This window comes from Nansenia antarctica (genome assembly GCF_963989245.1).
Source record: "Nansenia antarctica genome assembly, chromosome: 13".
Lineage (NCBI taxonomy): Eukaryota > Metazoa > Chordata > Actinopteri > Argentiniformes > Microstomatidae > Nansenia > Nansenia antarctica.
Window position 1 is genome coordinate 10,300,412 of NC_137683.1, and position 23,437 is coordinate 10,323,848.

Genomic DNA, 23,437 nt, shown 5'->3' on the forward strand with positions numbered 1-23,437 from the left:
AGCCAGTGCTAGCACAGAGAGGGGAGAGGAGGAGGGAGGAGGGAGGACATTTCAAGGTAGAGAATTACAAGAGGTGAAGAGGCAATCTAGTGGAGCGCATACAGGCCAACAGCGTTCAGAGGTTGATGCTGATGGATCGGAAGGTTAAGTGTAAGTGTCACATTCGCACTACTCCTATTTACACTGGCCATTCCCCTCGTTACCATCTTTATATTTTGGGCATTTAGCAGACGCCTTTATCCAAAGCGACTTACAACAAATACATTTGTCTAAGTAGGCAAATCATCTATCTGTCAGGCATTGCAAGAAAAGTCATCTCTGCTCGGGGTCAGGGGTCATTGACAGTCATAATGCTAGAATTTTGTATTTTGTCATTTCTTTTGTTGTTGTTAATATACAATAGAGAAACTGAACAGGGGGATGGGGAGATGGGCTTGAAGAGATGAGTCTTCACTCTACGGCAGAAGACAGCGAGTGACTTTGCAGTCTTGACAGCGGTAGGGATCACGTTCCACCAGCTGGGTGCCAGGACGGTGAATAACCATGACCAGGTAGTGTGACTGCTGCAACCACATAGAGGCGGTGGTGCCAGGTGGCCAGCAGAGGTGGAGGTGCAGAGTGAACAGGCAGGTGTGTTATGGCAAGCCGTTTTAACATTTATTATCTACAATGGATATTCATTACTGATATCTGCAACATCATTTTGCCTAGTCAACTCAAATTCAAGATATCTTTAATTATATTTTGACTAATCGAAACTCACATTTGAGATATCTGTAATTATATTTTGACTAGTAAGATTCAAATTTATTTTGCCATTCAAGTGTATGGGGTTTGTCATTACAGATATCTACAATTCAGTTGTAGATATCAGCTATTCACATTGCCGATATCTGCAACTGAATTATGACTAGTTGTAATTACAGTTTCAGATATCTACGGTTTCATTCTGACTAGTCATAATTCCAGTTCAAGACATCTTTAATTCCCATTAATTCAAGATATCTACATTGTCCTTTAAGATATCTTAAATTAAGTTGAAGATATCTTGAATGAAGTTGTAGATATCTCAAACTGGAATTAGGAATAGTCGTAATTTAATTGTAGATATCTATTATAAAGTTATAGATATCTTGAAATTCATTTTAATGATTGATATCTCAAATTGGTGATATCTTTAACTTTCATTCTGCCTAGTCGAAATGTTATTACAGATATCTTAAATTAGAGTTTAGACTAGGCGAAATGACGTTTCAGATATGTCTGTTGTCGTCAGAAAACGCGGGAGCAGCTTCCTCAAGTGTGTCTGGAGACAACACATCTGCAATGCGCTGTAGATTTGTAGTACAAGCATCTAGTGAACGAATCTCACGTTCACCACAAATCCCGTGATGATATATTCTCTCCATTTCATGGCATTTTCGCGCTATCCTATCCACCACAGCAACCGCCATTGCTTCTGCCAACACTCATCAAATGCTTTGCTGGTCCCGCCAATATCATGAGATACCTCGCATCATGAGCGTCGTCATGCAATACAATTCGGACTAGTCATAATGACGTTTCAGATATCTGCAACTATTATTTTGACTAGTCAAAACTCAATTACAGATATCTGCAATGTCATTTAAGGATGTGTGACGAGTTGAGTGTCGTTTTCGGTGACATCACTGCTGATATCTGTAATTCAATTTTGACTAGTCAAAACTGAATTACAGATATCTCTAACTGTCGTTTTGACTAGTCAGAATTACTTTATAGATATCTTGAATACAAATTTAGACTAGTAAAAATCGAATTACGACTAGTCAAATTTAGCTAATAAATGTTAAAACGGCTTGCCATAGGTGTGTGGGGGGTTGACCATTGCTTGCATGAAGGGAAGAGGCAGTTCCCTTTGCCACTCGGTGGACGAGCACAAGGGTCTTGAATCTAATGCGAGCTGCTTATCGGGAGCCAGCGAAGGGTGCGGTGGAGAGGGGAGACATGGGAGAATTTGGGGAGGTCACCTCACAGGCGGGCAGTATTCTGGATGAGCTGCAGAGGTATTATGGCAGGGGCGGGGAGCCTGGCCAAGAGTGCGTTGCAGTAGTCAAGGCGGTAGATGACCAGTGTCTGGACCAGGAGTTGAGGTGCTTCTCTGGTGAGGAATGGGCCTATCGTTCTGATATTGTGGAAGTTGTTTTTTTTATCTTGAATTATGCTTGAATTAGTATTGCCTTATGTCTTGTGCTGCAATGCAATGTCAGGAACCAAAACCTAAGAACTTTACTCTCTTACACTCCTGTAATGTGACGTAACAATAAACTCGAAACGAATGTGCAGGAATGTGCTGTCGCTGTGATTGGTTGGTTGTCAAAGTGATTGTCGAAGATTACCGGAAGGTTCTTTGTCACACACAAGGACAAATGAATGTAAACATCACTGTGACATCACTCCCTTTAGTCATTACATAACATCATTTTTACCCTTTCACTCGATTAATGAACATAGGACATTTGTATAAAGAAATATCAATAGTTATTGGGATCATACATTATACTGAGGCCCACTTGGAGTTACAACAAGGCAATAGACTACTACAGCTTGCTCTGACTCTGGAAAACAACAACTATATCTTGTTTTTTTGTTCTCCCATTGACTGACTTCATTACTCCAAAAGGTCTGCTCTACAGATGGGACAGACTGTAGTGACAGACTGTGGCAGTAACTTTGTTTCCATGACGTAACAACTGCAGGGTGGGGGGAGCCGTAACAACTCATCTTGTACATCTAGTCACTGCAATGTCTCTCCTCTATGCACATAATACTATAATATAGTACCATATTATGGTCTTATTCCCCTACACCTGCTCTTACATTATTCCTTAATGTCTAATATGTCGTAGCTACAAAGTTCACAACGAAACGACTTCTATTCTCAATAATGAAAAAGGCACAACCTGGAGGCGAGGACATGGTCCGTGGTTATCACAATGTGCTGCATCCACATTCCTAGAACAGTAATGATTTCAGCACCTTGTAAACAGCAGTGACATTTTGAAAGCGTGTGGAGGTTGTTTAAAGGCGATCGAGAGCTCTAAAACAAGCTGTCGTGTCTCTGGGACACATCCAGACGACAGAACACGTGCGACAACATGCTCCAAACAAACTGATGTTCCACGAGCACACTGAGACCAATAAGATCCGACGGGACACATCATTCACAGGGCTGTAACCCACTCCTCTAAGCACACATCGGAGGCCATGATTCATCTGAACGGCCGTTAAAACAGTAACATATCATGGGCTGGTTAATGAGCGCGGCCCGGGGAGTGACAGGGATGGATCTCCAGCAGTCAGGAGAGATTAACTCAGGATCGATGCGCAGCGGGTGGAATTATGATGAGGTCAGAGTGGAGGAGTCGTTTACACCCTGACGCCTGCTGGCCTCGTGCAGCTGATAGACTGGGGTTGTCAGGCTTAATCAAACCGGAGCCCAGGGCGGGGTGCAGGCGTGGGGGCCTCCGGCCAGGGCGATCACTCTGGACACTCTCTTGCACGGGGGGCCGACAGGGAGCCACATGGAGGAGAAGGATGAGTGGTATATGTACACACACACGCACATACACACACGCACGCACACACATACACACACACACACACGCGCATGGACGCACGCACGCACGCACACACACACACACACACACACACACACACACACACAGACACACACACACACACACACACACGCAAACACGCACGCACGCACGCACACACACACACACACACACACACACACACACACACACACACACACCCACACACACACACACACACACAATCTCTCTTACCACCATGCCTGTCTTCAGTAGGAGGTAGTGTACTGTCTGGGTGACGTCAGCCGCGTGCATCAGGTTGTGGTAGGGGTTTTTGTGCTTGCTGTAGCCCACTTCCAAAGCCTCCACAAAGAACACCAGGGCAGAGATAGGGATCTGAAGACAGTCAACAACAACAACAGAGCTCATCTGCTGACCTGATGGAAAATCTTTCATTCTTTCATTCAGTCTTTAGTTGGATTGAAACAGTTCAATGCTCCTTGTCTCTCTGTGAGTGAGAGATGTTAAAGGCAAACTGTTGGTCATAATACATTTTGGACTTTTTTTTATTTGTTATAATAATAATAATAATAATAATAATAATAATAATACATTAGACTTATAAAGGGTTTTTCTAGACACTCAAAGATGCTTTACAAACTGAAAAGATTGAGTAGAAAAAAAATAGATAAAAGAAAGTATAGGGGTCTAATTAATTTTTAGATGACTAAATCTAAATCTAAGTGTCTTTGTAGGACAATCTACTCTGTATACTGCAAGTATATCTAGATTTCGGGCGGAGAAGCGGCGAACAAGCAACGCCAGCGTCCTCTCTCAACTGGCTTTTATTTTTTATTTATTTTTATGTTTCGACTTTCATTTAATTTTGACGCAGGTCCAGATAGCTGTGCAACCCCAGACACCTTTGGATTCATACATATTTGAGTTGATGGAATTAAAGATGCCTTACTGGCTGACTTCCTGGGTCTACTTTTAATGAAGATCTGAATGATTTCTATGTGATGCAGCAACAGATGTGCAGTATATGGAAGATGTTTTAGTAGTATTGGGGAAATCAGCCAGCTTGATCTGAACCTGGATAGCAAAAAAAAATCCTTCTGATCCTGACCTTCTGATCCTGGGTATTACAGATAAGGAAGAGAGAGAGCTTACCTTGAAGCGATTGATTAGGTCATATCTGGTGAGTAGCTCGTAGAAGATGAATTTCAATGCATGGTCCCCGCTTGCGTCATTCAGAGCAAACACATCAAACGACCACATGTCCACATGCTGGAAAAGAGAGGCACTGTCAGAACAAGTATTGCAATACATTGCACACTCTGAAAGTTTATCTTTCTTTGAAATGATTGACACATTGTGGTCAGTTAGTCCTGAAATTACCATCTGTACCTATCCAAAAATGTCTTACTATAATGTACCAGAGCATGGATGCATTATTCTCTCTCTCTCTCTCCCTCTCTCCCTCTCATATACATATATATACTATATATATAATATATATATTTTTAATTATTATTATTTCTTTATTCATTTTTTTTAAATGTTGACATTTGACATCCAAAATGTTTTTAAATATTTATCCAAAGCGACTTAGATTTGTCTGAAGTAAGTGAATCGTCTTTACAGGACCATCAATATTTTGTATATATCTAACATCAGTGGAATGACAAACTGTATGTCTCGTCTGTAAGGTCAAAGCAAAGCTTTAAGTTTGAGACAAGCTGAGATACGTTTAATGATCCGAGAACATTCGATTGATGTGCGTTTGAGACAAATCGTTATGCAGCAGCTTTATTGGGTTTATGCTCAAACCTCATTTTGTTGAATTTGGTAATCCATTAAGCCGTATGAAAGGGTGAGGGACAGTAATGGATCCTCAGAGCCCAGTAAACATGTCTTTAGCCTCATACCATTTCCCTCTGATTATCTGGGCATCACATGGATTTAAAGCCAGGGGCTCAAAGAGTCATAAAATGAACTTCTGTAATGATAAAAGAACAGAACGACCACGCATAGCCCACTAGTAATTCACTGAATTATTATTCTCACTCTTTCTCTCTCTCTCCCTCCCTCATTCCCTCTGTCCCTCTCTCTCCATAACAACGTTCTATATACTACTGACATTGAATTACAGCACATTAAAGATTTAAAGATTTAAATTGGAAGTTTTCCCCTGCCTTCCATCTCTGTCGCTGGCGAGCGGCTTACAGAGCCCCCAGGGCAGTCTGGGAGAGGAACAGAGTTGAGAGGAACAGAGTTGAGGCCAGGGTCTAGTACTGTAGTGCTCCAGTCAGACTATGTACAGTTCAGGAGACCCGATTGCTGGACAGAGCTATACTGTACCTGCTGTACAGGGTATTTCAGTATGTCTTGGGAATAAAGTAGCTCTAGGAAACCAGTGCAGGATTTGAAAAAGGTGAGGTGTGACATGAAATGATTGGTAAGTATGGCTGTGGGGTATGGGTCCAAACTGAACTGGGTTGCTCCAGATTGTATGACACGGTACATTGGTCTTGTGTGGTTTGGAGTCACTTTTAGAAGCATTAATAAGTAACACTTTCTGATAAGGGTATATATATATACACACACTTCCATTCATGTATGCAGGAGTTAACATGAACAAATGCTGAATTAATCATTTAACAAACCAGATAGGAATTGCACCTACTTCATAGAAAAATGTGCGTTAGCCAACCAGATAAGCCAGTCACATTTCCCATGAAAGGAAACAGGTGCCTACCCGCAGCTGAGCAAACTTAAGGTAACACTTCACAAATACGGGTACATGAATGCAGTAGTTAACATTTATATGCGTTTCTTATAATGTTCATAGTTTGCTCCTCCCTGCTTGCCCACAGTCCTCAGAATCACTCTTGGTGGTGGAAACACAGCATACCAAAAACTACCACACTGCTTAATACACCCCAACAAAGACTGCCGTGGGACATAGCCTTTAGTGGAAAAGCACCATAAGGCGCTTTGGATAAAAGCGTCTGCTAAATGACAAATATTACGTGCAGAGTTGTATGCAGTTTCACATGCTTGTCCTGATTTCATGTTTTGAGCTCTGAGATTAAAGACTAGTGTACAATGCTGCAGTGTATAATGAGTTAAGGTCATCTCGTTGATCGGGAGTGGAAGTTGAACCGAACTCCTAGGGAGTCCCTGTACGTATGGCATAATGCATGACAACACATTGACCTCTCATCAACCTATGTGCCTCTGAGCAGACAGTTAGGGTTACCCAGATGGTGAGGTAAAGGAGAGGTGAGGAGGGAGGGAGGGAGAGAGGGGATGGGATTGTGAGGAAGGGGGAGAAAGGGAGAAAGAAAGAGATATCCATCCAACAAATCAAATTAAACTAGAAGGTAACCCAGGTTCTCTGAAGGAGACGAGGGCACACTATGGGACATGCACTCTGTGTACATATTTGCTGACAACCCTATTCAATCATACCTGTCCAGACTGATGGCACTTCCAGGTATGTAGCCCTGCCTTGTGCCAAGCCTATAATGGCTCATTTATTCTGCAAACTATTCTTTGCAAGCTCAGTTGCAAGAGAGGAAATGAGGTGAACGGTTTCCTCGTCTTACTCCGAGAATCTGGGTTCTATTCGCAATCCCTAGTACTCTTTCAGTTGACTCAGTTCTACCACTATGGGAGCCTGCAAACATGCCCTGTCTGGTCGAACAGAAACCAGTACGTATACACATGTGTTCCTCGTCATCACACAGTCTTCAAACCAGAGAGGAGAGTAGATGAGAAGGGTGGGGAATGGTAAGGGAGCAATACCATGGAGATGCCTTTGAGAACAGATCTGGCGTTAGAGTGTAACATAACCTTGGTGTCGCCAGGAGCAACCTGAGTGCATGTAGAACGGACCGATAGCGCATGCAAGTCACTCACATGCTTGGCCATGGCCAGCATGAATAACAATTTGTCTTAATAGACAGCAACTTTACATTGATGGTCTGTTAGCGCCTCAAGAACCAGAGGCAGGTCCCACGAGGGACATAAAACGACTAACGAGGGCCTGTGATGTCCCTGTCAGAATGGGAGAAAGTGCTAGTTAGCCACACACCACTTACCGAACGCCCATTGTGTGACACCATCCCTGTGGTAGTGATGCATCTGGGCTCAAGTAGTCTGAGAACTAGGGAAACAAAACTAGCCAACCTTCCTGCGAACGTGATGCTAATAATATTTATATTTAATATTAGGCCTATTATATTTATTATATTCATATTTCCTGCACAAGGAAAATACATCATTTGCTTTGTCAAAGCTAGCTACGGGCTCAAATGATCCGTGAATCACAAACACTCGAAGCTAGCCGACCGTCCAAGTGCTAGCCATAGTTTAAACAAAGGACCTTATGAGATGTTATGAGATAACTTGAAGAATTAACATTGAGCTAGAAAGAGTTCAAAATATTCCAAATAATTAGCTAGCTAACGACCTTCCTCTGTTAGCCTGCTAACATGGAGAGTTACAGTTTTGCACAAGGGGAAAAACGATCGAACTTGGCTTCTAACCACATTTGGCTAGGTCTTCTGTGATTGTTAAGCTGGAACTGCAGGGTTCAAGTAGAGACGACCTAATGGCCTGAGCATCTGGAACAGTTAAGATAAGAAAACACACTAGGATAGGCTAAGCTTCAGACAGTCAGCCAGTGAAAACACACTAGGATAGGCTAAGCTTCAGACAGTCAGCCAGTGAAAACACACTAGGATAGGCTAAGCTTCAGACAGTCAGCCAGTGAAAACACACTAGGATAGGCTAAGCTTCAGACAGTCAGCCAGTGAAAACACACTAGGATAGGCTAAGCTTCAGACAGGCAGCCAGTGAAAACACACTAGGATAGGCTAAGCTTCAGACAGTCAGCCAGTGAAAACACACTAGGATAGGCTAAGCTTCAGACAGTCAGCCAGTGAAAACACACTAGGAGAGGCTAAGCTTCAGAAAACACACTAGGAGAGGCTAAGCTTCAGACAGTCAGCCAGTGAAAACACACTAGGATAGGCTAAGCTTCAGACAGTCAGCCAGTGAAAACACACTAGGATAGGCTAAGCTTCAGACAGTCAGCCAGTGAAAACACACTAGGATAGGCTAAGCTTCAGACAGTCAGCCAGTGAAAACACACTAGGATAGGCTAAGCTTCAGACAGTCAGCCAGTGAAAACACACTAGGATAGGCTAAGCTTCAGACAGTCAGCCAGTGAAAACACACTAGGATAGGCTAAGCTTCAGACAGGCAGCCAGTGAAAACACACTAGGATAGGCTAAGCTTCAGACAGTCAGCCAGTGAAAACACACTAGGATAGGCTAAGCTTCAGACAGTCAGCCAGTGAAAACACACTAGGATAGGCTAAGCTTCAGACAGTCAGCCAGTGAAAACACACTAGGATAGGCTAAGCTTCAGACAGTCAGCCAGTGAAAACACACTAGGAGAGGCTAAGCTTCAGACAGTCAGCCAGTGAAAACACACTAGGATAGGCTAAGCTTCAGACAGTCAGCCAGTGAAAACACACTAGGATAGGCTAAGCTTCAGACAGTCAGCCAGTGAAAACACACTAGGATAGGCTAAGCTTCAGACAGTCAGCCAGTGAAAACACACTAGGATAGGCTAAGCTTCAGACAGGCAGCCAGTGAAAACACACTAGGATAGGCTAAGCTTCAGACAGTCAGCCAGTGAAAACACACTAGGATAGGCTAAGCTTCAGACAGGCAGCCAGTGAAAACACACTAGGATAGGCTAAGCTTCAGACAGTCAGCCAGTGAAAACACACTAGGATAGGCTAAGCTTCAGACAGTCAGCCAGTGAAAACACACTAGGATAGGCTAAGCTTCAGACAGTCAGCCAGTGAAAACACACTAGGATAGGCTAAGCTTCAGACAGGCAGCCAGTGAAAACACACTAGGATAGGCTAAGCTTCAGACAGGCAGCCAGTGAAAACACACTAGGATAGGCTAAGCTTCAGACAGTCAGCCAGTGAAAACACACTAGGATAGGCTAAGCTTCAGACAGTCAGCCAGTGAAAACACACTAGGATAGGCTAAGCTTCAGACAGGCAGCCAGTGAAAACACACTAGGATAGGCTAAGCTTCAGACAGTCAGCCAGTGAAAACACACTAGGATAGGCTAAGCTTCAGACAGGCAGCCAGTGAAAACACACTAGGATAGGCTAAGCTTCAGACAGTCAGCCAGTGAAAACACACTAGGATAGGCTAAGCTTCAGACAGTCAGCCAGTGAAAACACACTAGGATAGGCTAAGCTTCAGACAGTCAGCCAGTGAAAACACACTAGGATAGGCTAAGCTTCAGACAGGCAGCCAGTGAAAACACACTAGGATAGGCTAAGCTTCAGACAGTCAGCCAGTGAAAACACACTAGGATAGGCTAAGCTTCAGACAGTCAGCCAGTGAAAACACACTAGGATAGGCTAAGCTTCAGACAGGCAGCCAGTGAAAACACACTAGGATAGGCTAAGCTTCAGACAGTCAGCCAGTGAAAACACACTAGGATAGGCTAAGCTTCAGACAGTCAGCCAGTGAAAACACACTAGGATAGGCTAAGCTTCAGACAGTCAGCCAGTGAAAACACACTAGGATAGGCTAAGCTTCAGACAGGCAGCCAGTGAAAACACACTAGGATAGGCTAAGCTTCAGACAGTCAGCCAGTGAAAACACACTAGGATAGGCTAAGCTTCAGACAGTCAGCCAGTGAAAACACACTAGGATAGGCTAAGCTTCAGACAGGCAGCCAGTGAAAACACACTAGGATAGGCTAAGCTTCAGACAGTCAGCCAGTGAAAACACACTAGGATAGGCTAAGCTTCAGACAGTCAGCCAGTGAAAACACACTAGGATAGGCTGAGCTTCAGACAGTCAGCCAGTGAAAACACACTAGGAGAGGCTAAGCTTCAGACAGGCAGCCAGTGAAGAGTGGAATGAGTAGATGAGCGTGCTACGCATGAGCCTGTCTAGTTTTGGCACTAAGCAGGGCTTCAAGGGCTTCCTCAGCATGTACAAACTTGCCTGTCCCATAATGAGGGGTCAAACCCAGTTGACTGAAAGAGAACTCTAATTCTGTCATCGTCCCTCGTCATCCAGACATATGCCACGCAAACATGCCAGGATGTAGCACAGATATTACCGTCCAATAACAACATATTACATGAAAATCCCTCCCATCAAGAGGGCATTAGTGTCTTATCTTCTTATATAGGCCTATTGGGAGAACATTGGTTTTCTAACATAGCAGGAAAATATAGCCAATTCAATAATTCATATACTATGAGATTGGGCCCATTTGAAGGTGACAGGGTCAGGTTGTGAAAGGTGTAGCGTTGTTTTATCTTGCTCAGCCACGGCCTATGCGAGGCCTGGCCAAGGATCTTAATACCTTGAGCACGGTGATCACACTGGGCGGATAGCTTAATCCCACCATGTTGGACGTCCTGCGGTACATCCTGTCAGGGAGAGATAACACACATCAGAACCCAACGTCAGGACACCCAGAGTGAAACACGAGGTGAACGTCGAAGAGGAGGAGGAGCCATGTTTGTGGAGGCCATGCTAGTGGTGTTAGCATTTTAAGGGTACTGAGGGTAATGTTTTAGGAAAATATACAACTTGCTTGTCAGATAACTGAGGATTTTGTATTTATTTACTGTGAGCTAGCAACTACCAACTGTATGCTTTGTAATACACTTGGGCTTAGGCATAGATTGCTGGATGCATGCTTTCGGTGTAAGTTAATCATCATTTTCCAAGCAGTAAGATGCTTTCAAAATGTTTATTTCTCTATTGATTTTCAGAGGTCGTTTCACGGACAAACCTTTCCACAAATATCCCAGCCTGCACTGCGTGGACGATGCTGCGGAAGCGGGGTTTCTCCTCGGTGCGTCGGAGCATCAGGCCCATTTGACGTGTGAAGGTGGAGGCCAGCCAGTCACGCACCTCCGACGGCACTGAGTCCGATTGGATGTCGCTGAGCTCATCTTCTGTGTCCACCAACCGCCTATGGAGTATGACACATGTCCACACAAGCACATAGTGATGCACGCACGCACACACACACACACACACACACACACACCAATCCTCCTATTTTACCAATCCTTCTCAAATAAGATATTCCCACATGGAATGAGAGCCGTGTTACATCATTCAATCAGCTCTATGGTATTTGGGCCAGCCTACAGTATCGACAGTCAGTTGAGGACGTGTGAATGAGAAATTCCCCTTCCATCGCTGGTCCATCTCGTCTTACTATTAAAGCTTAAATCAAGTTGAAAGGGTGATTTTGTTTGGGACGCTGGGTTTTGGTTGGTTGGGTTTTTCATTAGGAGCCAATTCTGCTCTCATTCTCTCTAACAAATGTGTAGATACTGTATGTGGAGAGAGAGAGAGAGAGAGAGAGAGAGAGAGAGAGAGAGAGAGAGAGAGGGAGAGAGAGAGGGAGGGAGAGCGAGAGAGAGAGAGAGAGGGAGAGAGAGAGAGAGGGAGAGAGAGAGAGGGAGGGAGAGAGAGAGAGAGGGAGAGAGAGAGGGAGAGAGAGAGGGACAGAGGGAATACAGTGGGACTGAACATATTTAGATAATAGACTATTAGGCCTTACTAAATACAACATTTCAAAGATGTCTTCTATTTGTTAAATGCTGCAGGCTAACGAACCGTGTTTCCTCGATGTATACAGACTCCAGGACAGTGGCAGCATACTCCAGGTTCTTCTTGAGGTCCACGACGGACGCCTCCCCTCGCTCCAACTGTTTCACCAAGCATCGTAACCTGGTGACCAAAACACATTTAATGAGATCACCTTCCTCAAGAGAATAGCACGATGACATGACTCATTGTTATTTGCCATCAGCTTCTTCGTGTCAAGGTTTTGTTGTAATGTAACACAGAAGACTCAAATCCTGTGTCTGACTCAAAACCAGACACTCTTGACAATGAATAAACATTTAACAGACATTTTAAGGGCTAATCCAGAGATCGTAGAGACATGCGGCATGTCACATGCCACTCCCTCGATTTAATTACTGTTGGTTTCGCGAGAGACGGGTAAGATGCCACCAGTCCCACATGGGGATACATTTCTGACCAATTACCACTCAGTTATAGATTAGTGTTACTGACATTGCTAGGTTCGCATTGGTAGGGTTGCATCTTTCTCGCGCGTTTCCCTGGCATCATGTGTGTAAGACTAGAGGCTAGGACCAAGGCCTCCAAGACCGAGGCATATATATGTATATATTTTGTAAGCCATTACAACCAACGATCAAATGACTTCAAAAGGAAAAGCTGTTAATTCATACCATTTTGGTGTGAGTGGAGTTTTTGTGGAGTTTTTGTGGAGTTTTTGTCCTGCCCTCCCATAGACGACCGGTCAAAAATAAAATTGCATTTGGTCTCCTTATTGAAAACAAGCTCCCAAAGTTGTGTCGCCAACATGGCAGTGGAGTGAACTGGCTTCCTTTAAAGAGTATTTGGCTAATCTTACACAGTTCAACCATGATTTAAAACCACACACTGAATTGCAGAGCATTAGAATGAGAAAGGAAGATGACCCTTCAGCTGTGTATTCATGCACACACACATTTGAATACTTTATTTGGTTCCACAAATTATATTATACAAACAGGGAATCAAATATTTCGGGGCTAAGCAGCACTGAACACTTAAGGGTACACATAACACCTCCTTCTCCACACGGCCAAGCTGCCAATAATAGCTGAGACAGAGCAAAATTTGGCAACCTGTTTGGCCTTTCTTTTAGTCATTGCAGCAATTCTCAGACCCCTCATGGTGTGTTGTCGATGTGTCTCTGTCCCGGAGGCCCGCAGCGCTGGTTGTATTCTCTCACGGATGAAGCAAAGCTGCGTTTCTATCCAAGCTGTCAGCGAGTCAGGTGTAAGGTCAGGGTTCGAGTTATGTGGGAGCCAATGGGAGCTGAGCTCCCATAGAGATGGTCTGAGACTCTCTGTGCTCCCATGAAGGCAGTAAAATCAAAAATCTGTGGGGGTCGCTAATAATACATTACCACAACTATTATTTGATCAAAATGTCAATGTAATGAATATTATTTAATTTATATTATAAATATTGTAAAATAAACACGTTTTCCAAAAGAGCTACGCGCACCATTAATCTCCTGTGAATGACAGTAGGCCTTTGACTGCCTGCACTTCACCACCAAGACACCATGGGGCGCAGTAGAATATTGTGCAACAGCAAAAGGATGATTAATCAGCTGTGCGGTAAACCGTTGGAACACACAGTGCACAGCTGATTAATCAATTAAACCAATAGAGTGAGACAGGATATGTTCATATACCAGTTGCCTTTCAGGAAGTAGTGAGATCGTGCACCTAGCCTATTATTGAGAAGCAAACATTCATTCATTAGCTATACAGGAGTATATACATACAGTAGCTACCATGCCGCCCAAAAAAAGGCAATTTTTTGACCCTCTCCCGTTCATCCAATCTTGGATAAAGAAAGAACATCGGACGTCAGCATCATGGGTTCCAGGACCGCGACCGCAGCCTACTGAAAACAGACCAAACAGGTCTATCTTGTCTCCGTAAAGGTAAGGTGGCTTTTACTTTTTACTAACCTAGTGTACATGTATTTTTCGCTCCTTCTGTATAGCAAAAATAACACAATTATTGGCCGAGATACATGTGTGACTATCGCTTTTATAGCTGTTGTTTCATGTGGGGCTGTTGATGTGGTGAAATGAGTAGCCTGCAGCTGTAGCGTCAGGATATGTTGGTATTTGAGGAGGAGGATGAGGATGAGGATGATGTTTCGGTACCGGTACCGTTTTTAAAGTATCGATTTGTCACCGGTATCGAATAAAACCCAAACTGTACCCAACCCTAACTATATGTTTACATGCCAACTAATTAGCTAATTCATTTCTGTCATTTAGAGCTGAGGGGAGCAACAGAGAGACGGACAACAGGACAGTAACAGAGAGACAACGGGAGAGGAGAGCAATAGAGACAGAACTGAATGCACTGAACTTTTTTTTTTATTCTTTGCATTATTAACACTGTTGTGTTATTGTGTTATTAAAGTGTTTAAGTGTTTTATGGTAAAGCATTATGAGTGGTGTGTGTGCAGGGTGCTCGTGAGTTGTATATTTTGGGGAGGGGGGAGGCTTGTGTATGGGGGCGGGGGGTCCTCACACAAAGGAGTAGCCTAGGCCTAGGGCCACTGACCACCTTAATCCGCTACTGCCTATAGCTAATTAAAACTTGTAAGTCCCATCGCTGTGTGGGCATGATTCGCGCGTGCATGAGAACATTTCGCACTGTTATTTTGGAGACCCCCACAGAGATCAGCTTATAACTCGAACCCTGTGTAAGGTCCACCGGGAAATCGACAGAGGGTGGGAATTTCTTCAGGATTCTGGCGACATATTTCAGAAGCTTGAATCCGTATGGACGCGCGTTTCCTAGCGTCGCGGAGAATATTCCTTTATGGAAAAAGTTAGTCCACTAGTCTGTCATTGGTCGTCTTGAAGTCTACGGGAACATCTCCGGCCGGTGTTGGGCTTGGGTCGCAGACGTTCGGGCGTTGTTTGTACACTCGCCCGCTGTTCAGGGCTTGTTTAAAAGTGAAAGTAAAAGACTTTCAAAAGTACTCAAAATAGATATTAAAAACTACTGAAAAATATACTACTAATAGTAGTAAATCGTTCCTTTCCACCTCTGGGGATTGTTAATGCTTTATGAAAGGCATGACCAATGGAGTAATTGAGGCTATTGAAAATTAGACAATAGAGCAAAGATCTGCAGGGGTATTTCATGCATTGTTTAAACCAGTCAAAGTCTATTAACTGAACACCCAGTCAAGATAACTGAGTTCAGTCCCCTCGCCAATTACTAGGGAGGATGATTGACAGCTAGTTGTCATGGCGACATAGACCTATGTTGGCCAGGAAGTGATATCGACCACAGACGGGAGGGCCAGACTGGTTAGTGTGTCAATATACCCTGTCTGTCATCTCACAGGACCATAGTTAAACACACACACACACACACGCACACGCACACGCACACGCACGCGCACATACACACACACACACACACACACACACACACACACACACACACACGCACACTTACATACACACACACACACACACACACACAGCAAACAGTGATAATCTCACTGACAGAGGTAGTTCCGTAACACTGTTGATCCGTACACATCTGGGAACACAGGACAGTGTTATAATGTCTTCCTAAAGTGACACAGCAGATTCTCAGTATTTGACTCTCACCTCTACGTAGCTTACGTGCACTTCTGCTTGATCAATGCAGATTTACTGTGAGTATGTATGTATGTGTGTGTGCGTGCGTGTGTGCATGCATGTGTATGTGCAAACGATATGTCTCTATGATATGTCGTTTGCATATATTAGTATGAGTACTGCGTGAGCGTTCTTTGCCAGTTGTGATGGAGGCCATATCTCTGTGTTAGCAGCTTGCCTGCTGACGTCATCCTTGACGTTGCTTCAAGGTCACACGATTAACTCTGACACAACGTTACAAGCGTAAGGGTTTATACTCCATGAAATATGCAAAGCCTATCATCCAATGATCCTATTGTTTCTTTCATCTTGTGATCTATGAAAACATCGAGGTCAGGGCGTCGACTTTTACTCCAATCTAGAAGGGTTTGTATCGCTATGTCTACAAAATATGAAGATGACGTTCAAATTCAAACATAAGAGACGCCCGGAGCTAAAAAACAACAACAACAACAACTGAAAACAGGAGGCATCTGAAATGTTGTTGTCATAACTGAGAACGAAGTTTTTCGGAACGAAAAGCGCTTCAAATTAATGACCAGTAATAATAATAATAATAAAAACAGAAAACAAACAAAGCAAAACTGAAACATTGACTAGGGGCCAAAGGCCTTGGAGAACAGATGTGTTTTGAGGGCTAATTTGAAGGAGTCCAGGGTGGGGGCGTTGCGGATCACTATGGGGAGGGCGTTCCAGAGAGTAGGTGCGTGCGGCCACACTGAAGAAGATGGGGAGGTCATAGTAAAGGCTGCCGCACTAGTTATTGAAATATCAAAACAATATTTGAATACCTGTAATCATTTGAACTTGGCCACGGTGCATCAGGACTCCTGGGCGTGCGTGTGATCCGCTGTGTGCTGCTGTGTGCTAAGCTGTGTTTCTGATCAGACTGATGTGCTTGGTGTTTCTGCTGCTGTTCCACTGTTAAACTGTGATGTTGCTTGTTTGATCCTGTGGTCTGTCCTGGACTGTATGAAGTGGTCTGTCCTGGACTGTATGAAGTGGTCTGTCCTGGACTGTATGAAGTGGTCTGTCCTGGACTGTATGAAGTGGTCTGTCCTGGACTGTATGAAGTGGTCTGTCCTGGACTGTATGAAGTGGTCTGTCCTGGACTGTATGAAGTGGTCTGTCCTGGACTGTATGAAGTGGTCTGTCCTGGACTGTATGAAGTGGTCTGTCCTGGACTGTATGAAGTGGTCTGTCCTGGACTGTATGAAGTGGTCTGTCCTGGACTGTATGAAGTGGTCTGTCCTGGACTGTATGAAGTGGTCTGTCCTGGACTGTATGAAGTGGTCTGTCCTGGACTGTATGAAGTGGTCTGTCCTGGACTGTATGAAGTGGTCTGTCCTGGACTGTATGAAGTGGTCTGTCCTGGACTGTATGAAGTGGTCTGTCCTGGACTGTATGAAGTGGTCTGTCCTGGACTGTATGAAGTGGTCTGTCCTGGACTGTATGAAGTGGTCTGTCCTGGACTGTATGAAGTGGTCTGTCCTGGACTGTATGAAGTGGTCTGTCCTGGACTGTATGAAGTGGTCTGTCCTGGACTGTATGAAGTGGTCTGTCCTGGACTGTATGAAGTGGTCTGTCCTGGACTGTATGAAGTGGTCTGTCCTGGACTGTATGAAGTGGTCTGTCCTGGACTGTATGAAGTGGTCTGTCCTGGACTGTATGAAGTGGTCTGTCCTGGACTGTATGAAGTGGTCTGTCCTGGACTGTATGAAGTGGTCTGTCCTGGACTGTATGAAGTGGTCTGTCCTGGACTGTATGAAGTGGTCTGTCCTGGACTGTATGAAGTGGTCTGTCCTGGACTGTATGAAGTGGTCTGTCCTGGACTGTATGAAGTGGTCTGTCCTGGACTGTATGAAGTGGTCTGTCCTGGACTGTATGAAGTGGTCTGTCCTGGACTGTATGAAGTGGTCTGTCCTGGACTGTATGAAGTGGTCTGTCCTGGACTGTATGAAGTGGTCTGTCCTGGACTGTATGAAGTGGTCTGTCCTGGACTGTATGAAGTGGTCTGTCCTGGACTGTATGAAGTGGTCTGTCCTGGACTGTATGAAGTGGTCTGTCCTGGACTGTATGAAGTGGTCTGTCCTGGACTGTATGAAGTGGTCTGTTCTGGACTGTATGAAGTGGTCTGTCCTGGACTGTATGAAGTGGTCTGTCCTGGACTGTATGAAGTGGTCTGTCCTGGACTGTATGAAGTGGTCTGTCCTGGACTGTATGAAGTGGTCTGTCCTGGACTGTATGAAGTGGTCTGTCCTGGACTGTATGAAGTGGTCTGTCCTGGACTGTATGAAGTGGTCTGTCCTGGACTGTATGAAGTGGTCTGTCCTGGACTGTATGAAGTGGTCTGTCCTGGACTGTATGAAGTGGTCTGTCCTGGACTGTATGAAGTGGTCTGTCCTGGACTGTATGAAGTGGTCTGTCCTGGACTGTATGAAGTGGTCTGTTCTGGACTGTATGAAGTGGTCTGTCCTGGACTGTATGAAGTGGTCTGTCCTGGACTGTATGAAGTGGTCTGTCCTGGACTGTATGAAGTGGTCTGTCCTGGACTGTATGAAGTGGTCTGTCCTGGACTGTATGAAGTGGTCTGTCCTGGACTGTATGAAGTGGTCTGTCCTGGACTGTATGAAGTGGTCTGTCCTGGACTGTATGAAGTGGTCTGTCCTGGACTGTATGAAGTGGTCTGTCCTGGACTGTATGAAGTGGTCTGTCCTGGACTGTATGAAGTGGTCTGTCCTGGACTGTATGAAGTGGTCTGTTCTGGACTGTATGAAGTGGTCTGTCCTGGACTGTATGAAGTGGTCTGTCCTGGACTGTATGAAGTGGTCTGTCCTGGACTGTATGAAGTGGTCTGTCCTGGACTGTATGAAGTGGTCTGTCCTGGACTGTATGAAGTGGTCTGTCCTGGACTGTATGAAGTGGTCTGTCCTGGACTGTATGAAGTGGTCTGTCCTGGACTGTATGAAGTGGTCTGTCCTGGACTGTATGAAGTGGTCTGTCCTGGACTGTATGAAGTGGTCTGTCCTGGACTGTATGAAGTGGTCTGTCCTGGACTGTATGAAGTGGTCTGTCCTGGACTGTATGAAGTGGTCTGTCCTGGACTGTATGAAGTGGTCTGTTCTGGACTGTATGAAGTGGTCTGTCCTGGACTGTATGAAGTGGTCTGTCCTGGACTGTATGAAGTGGTCTGTCCTGGACTGTATGAAGTGGTCTGTCCTGGACTGTATGAAGTGGTCTGTCCTGGACTGTATGAAGTGGTCTGTCCTGGACTGTATGAAGTGGTCTGTCCTGGACTGTATGAAGTGGTCTGTCCTGGACTGTATGAAGTGGTCTGTCCTGGACTGTATGAAGTGGTCTGTCCTGGACTGTATGAAGTGGTCTGTCCTGGACTGTATGAAGTGGTCTGTCCTGGACTGTATGAAGTGGTCTGCCCTGGACTGTATGAAGTGGTCTGCCCTGGACTGTATGAAGTGGTCTGTCCTGGACTGTATGAAGTGGTCTGTCCTGGACTGTATGAAGTGGTCTGTCCTGGACTGTATGAAGTGGTCTGTCCTGGACTGTATGAAGTGGTCTGTCCTGGACTGTATGAAGTGGTCTGTCCTGGACTGTATGAAGTGGTCTGTCCTGGACTGTATGAAGTGGTCTGCCCTGGACTGTATGAAGTGGTCTGTCCTGGACTGTATGAAGTGGTCTGTCCTGGACTGTATGAAGTGGTCTGTCCTGGACTGTATGAAGTGGTCTGTCCTGGACTGTATGAAGTGGTCTGTCCTGGACTGTATGAAGTGGTCTGTCCTGGACTGTATGAAGTGCTTATTCATGTCGCGGGTTGAGCCTAGGCAGTGTCGACGGCTGTCTGTAGTACTGAAAGTAATGCTATTACCTGGGGGGGGGGGGGGGGGGGTAGATGTTACCTGGGAGGGGGGGGAGATGTGGGGGAGGGGGGGGGAGATGTTAGTTGGGAGGGGGCGTAGACGTGGGGCGCACAAAACGATATTTCCACAAGGGCCTGTCGTGACTGGATTATGCCGTCAGGTGACAACTGTGAGAGAGTGTCTGTGTGTGTGTGTGTGTCTGTGAGAGAGAGAGAGAGAGAGAGAGAGAGAGAGAGAGAGAGAGAGAGAGAGAGAGAGAGACAGTGAGAGAGAGAGAGTGTGTGTGTGTGTGTGTCTGTGAGAGAGAGAGAGAGAGAGAGAGAGAGAGAGAGAGACAGAGAGTGAGAGAGAGAGTGCGTTCGTTTGTAATTTTGAGGAAGAGTGTCTGTGTGTAAGTGTGTGACGAATATGTGTGTTACGGGCAACAATGTGGGTGTTTATGTGTGTGTGTGTTATGACAGTGTAAGTGTGTGTGGCACACATGGGGACAGATTTGACCCAGTTCCTACCACAGCTGCTCATGCCACACAAAGTACAAACAGATGAGGGAGTGAACTGAAGAGTGAAATTGCAACGCCTCTTCTCCATGGGTTTTCCCACTTTTATTTATTCTTATTTTTACCCCCCAGAACAGGAGCAGCAACTGAAAGAGAATTTTCAACCTGTATTTTCTGTTTTTCCTCGTTTGTGTTACACCCGTGGTTGATCTGTCAGTAGATAAGGAGAGTAAGTCGAGTCAAGCACTTGCTGTTCATTCATACAGCTGAAGGTGGATGACTACAATGGCCCTATCAGAATCAGAATCAGAATTACTTTATTCGCCAAGTAGGTTTTCACATACAAGGAATTTGCTGTGGTAGATTGGTGCAAACAGGCAACATAAGAAGAAGAAGAAGAAGAATTAAAAAACAAGAAGTGCAAAAAACAAGTAGTGCAAAAACAATCAAGTAAGATATAAATATGAATGAATGGATATTTACAATATATAGTGTCTATGGGGGCGGGGTAAGAGTCAGTGTCAGTGGGGGCTATTTAATGGCCTGTCCTTTTGAACAACCATTGAAGTCGGTTTGCAACAGATAGGCTCAGCCTCATTATAGTGTAGTTTGAGTGAACTAAGAGAGCTTAACATCCAGATACAACTGATCTATATTACCTGAGGTATGAGAAGAAACCATTCAGTTTATAAATCACGCAACAAGGATTGTCCAGAGGGGGTTCAGTACCCAATGTTTGGAAGGTAGAATAGGGAATTGGATTATCTATATTTGTCACATTTCTTCATCTCATACAATACACACCTGATGGGTCTCTCAGAGAAGGTTTTTTTTTCTTTTCTGATGTCTTATTTTTTATTTATTTTTTACACAACTAAAAGGTGTCCTTTAATGACCTAGTTGTCTGTTTACTGAACTGTGCTTGACACGACATTGTACTGTTGTATGTTGTTTGTGTCTGAATGAGGAGTAAAGCTACAAATGAATCGCCCCCAGTGGGATCAATAAAGTTGTCTGAATCTGAATCTGAATCTGAATCTGAATCTGGATCTGACACACCAGACAAGAAGGAAGCAATCATGCTGCTTATTAAATAACACAACTTCATACGTCGTCCAATGACGAACGGAAGAGGAAAAGAAGGACACGGCGTTCTTCGATGTTATCAAAGTCAGTCGAGCATCAAAACCTGCCTTTCACTATCTCCCCCAGGGGATTCCGCTCATAGACAAACACATAATCGATGACTTACGTCAATGTCATCCCATTAAAGGATTAGCACTTCCCAGAATGCTCTTGGATTGGGAAATAATAAGAGGGAACAGGGCCCTGACATAAACTCAGGCACCTGTTATCATGTCCCTACAGAGGCAGCTTCCTATTTCTACTCAAACCACCATAGATCTCATTCTAACATCGGATGAGTCCAAAATCTCCAAGAGTGGGGTTATTGTATGTGGGCTAAGTGATCATTACATGATCTTTTGCACTCGTAAAAAACAAAAACCCAAGGCTGGCGGTCATAAAACTATAACTACTAGATCCCTTAAATCCTATTCTAGTGAGGCCTTAAACCATAAACTGGAGAATCAAGACTGGTTTGATGAACTAAAATGCACACAGGTTGAAGAGGCATGGCTAGGTTTCAAAACCAAATTCCTAAATATTATTGACAGTATAGCCCCCATGAGAACCACCAGGGTTAAAACCCGATCGGAACCATGGATGAATTCGGACATTCTAAATGCTATGAAAGTCAGAGACCTAAAATGCTCTGAAGTTCAAAAATGCAAATCAAAATTAGTGAAACACTTAAACGAAGATCACAAAACCCACTTTGAGAAAATTAAAAAACAATGCAACAAACTATGCAATCAGGTAATTACCATGACCAAATCTGCTAAGAAAGAATACCTCGATAACAAAATCGAAGAAAACTTAAACAAACCACGTGACCTTTGGAAGCTACTTAATAGCCAACTAGGTTGCAGTCAAAAACTCAAAACCAGGTCTACAAACATCAGCATCAAATCTGGTGATTCTCTCCTTACAGACAAGCTGGATGTGGCTAAGTGCTTAAACACTTTCTTTACAACCATAGCCACTAAATTAGTTAACAATCTACCACCCCACTCAGGGCGTTATGGTGTAGAGCACATCCGTGAGTTCTACAATAAACTGGGTGTACGCAATGATGATTTTAAACTCTCCATGGTGTCAAACGATGAGGTGTTTAAAAAGCTAGGCGCTCTACACTCAGAAAAGGCCACGGGCCATGACAATATTCCAGCCAGATTTCTAAAAGACTCAGCTGCCTCCATTACCCCAATCATCACCCACATAATAAACCTCTCCATCAAACAGGGACACGTCCCCCTTGACTTTAAAATAGCAAGGGTAACCCCACTGTATAAAAAAGGAAGCAAATTAGACCCAGGCAACTACCGACCTGTTTCTATTCTTAATTCCATCTCGAAACTTATGGAAAAAATAGTTTATGAACAGGTCGATAGGTACCTTACCGAAAAAAAGCTGATGTATGAATTTCAATCAGGATTCAGAACATCCCATTCCACTGACACATGCCTTCTCTATTTGAACGACCACATCAACCATGAGGTGGACTCGGGCAAGTACTGCGGCATGGTCATGCTGGACCTCCAGAAGGCCTTCGACACAGTAGATCACCACATATTGTTAGATAAACTGAAAGCAATTGGGTTCGATAGAACATCGGTGAGCTGGATGCAATCCTACTTAGAGGGGAGGGAACAGGTGGTTAGTGTGAACGGAACACTGTCCCCCCCCCTCCCAGTGACCTGCGGCGTTCCACAAGGAAGCATTTTGGGACCTTTACTGTTCCTAATATATGTGAATGACATGTCATCAGCATGTGATTGCAATTTATTCCTGTTCGCGGATGACTCGGCTCTGCTGGTCTCTGACAGGGACATATTGCAGGTGGAAAAAGCGCTAAGCACTGAACTGAGTAGAATCTGCATCTGGCTAGCTGACAATAAACTATCAATACACCTAGGTAAAACTGAAACCATCCTATACGGATCCCCATCTAAACTCAGAAAGGCTGAAAATTTTAAAATAAAAGTGGGTAACATTAATATCACAAGAAAAGAGG

The 23,437-nt window shown here is 44.3% G+C and overlaps 1 protein-coding gene across 1 annotated transcript in view; it reads right to left on the bottom strand.

Annotated features, from left to right (window-relative positions):
• Nucleotides 1–23,437, bottom strand: part of pde1ca (phosphodiesterase 1C, calmodulin-dependent a) — a gene marked incomplete at both ends in the record, with an annotated part of 118,505 nt that overhangs the window by 24,214 nt on the left and 70,854 nt on the right. Inside the window, 6 exons of the mRNA XM_080543995.1 lie at nucleotides 1–8; nucleotides 3,834–3,974; nucleotides 4,752–4,868; nucleotides 11,004–11,070; nucleotides 11,439–11,621; nucleotides 12,278–12,391. The exon at nucleotides 1–8 is cut by the window's left edge and continues 93 nt beyond it. Coding sequence (XP_080400121.1) covers nucleotides 1–8; nucleotides 3,834–3,974; nucleotides 4,752–4,868; nucleotides 11,004–11,070; nucleotides 11,439–11,621; nucleotides 12,278–12,391 — 630 coding nt within the window. The remainder of the gene's footprint in view (nucleotides 9–3,833; nucleotides 3,975–4,751; nucleotides 4,869–11,003; nucleotides 11,071–11,438; nucleotides 11,622–12,277; nucleotides 12,392–23,437) is intronic.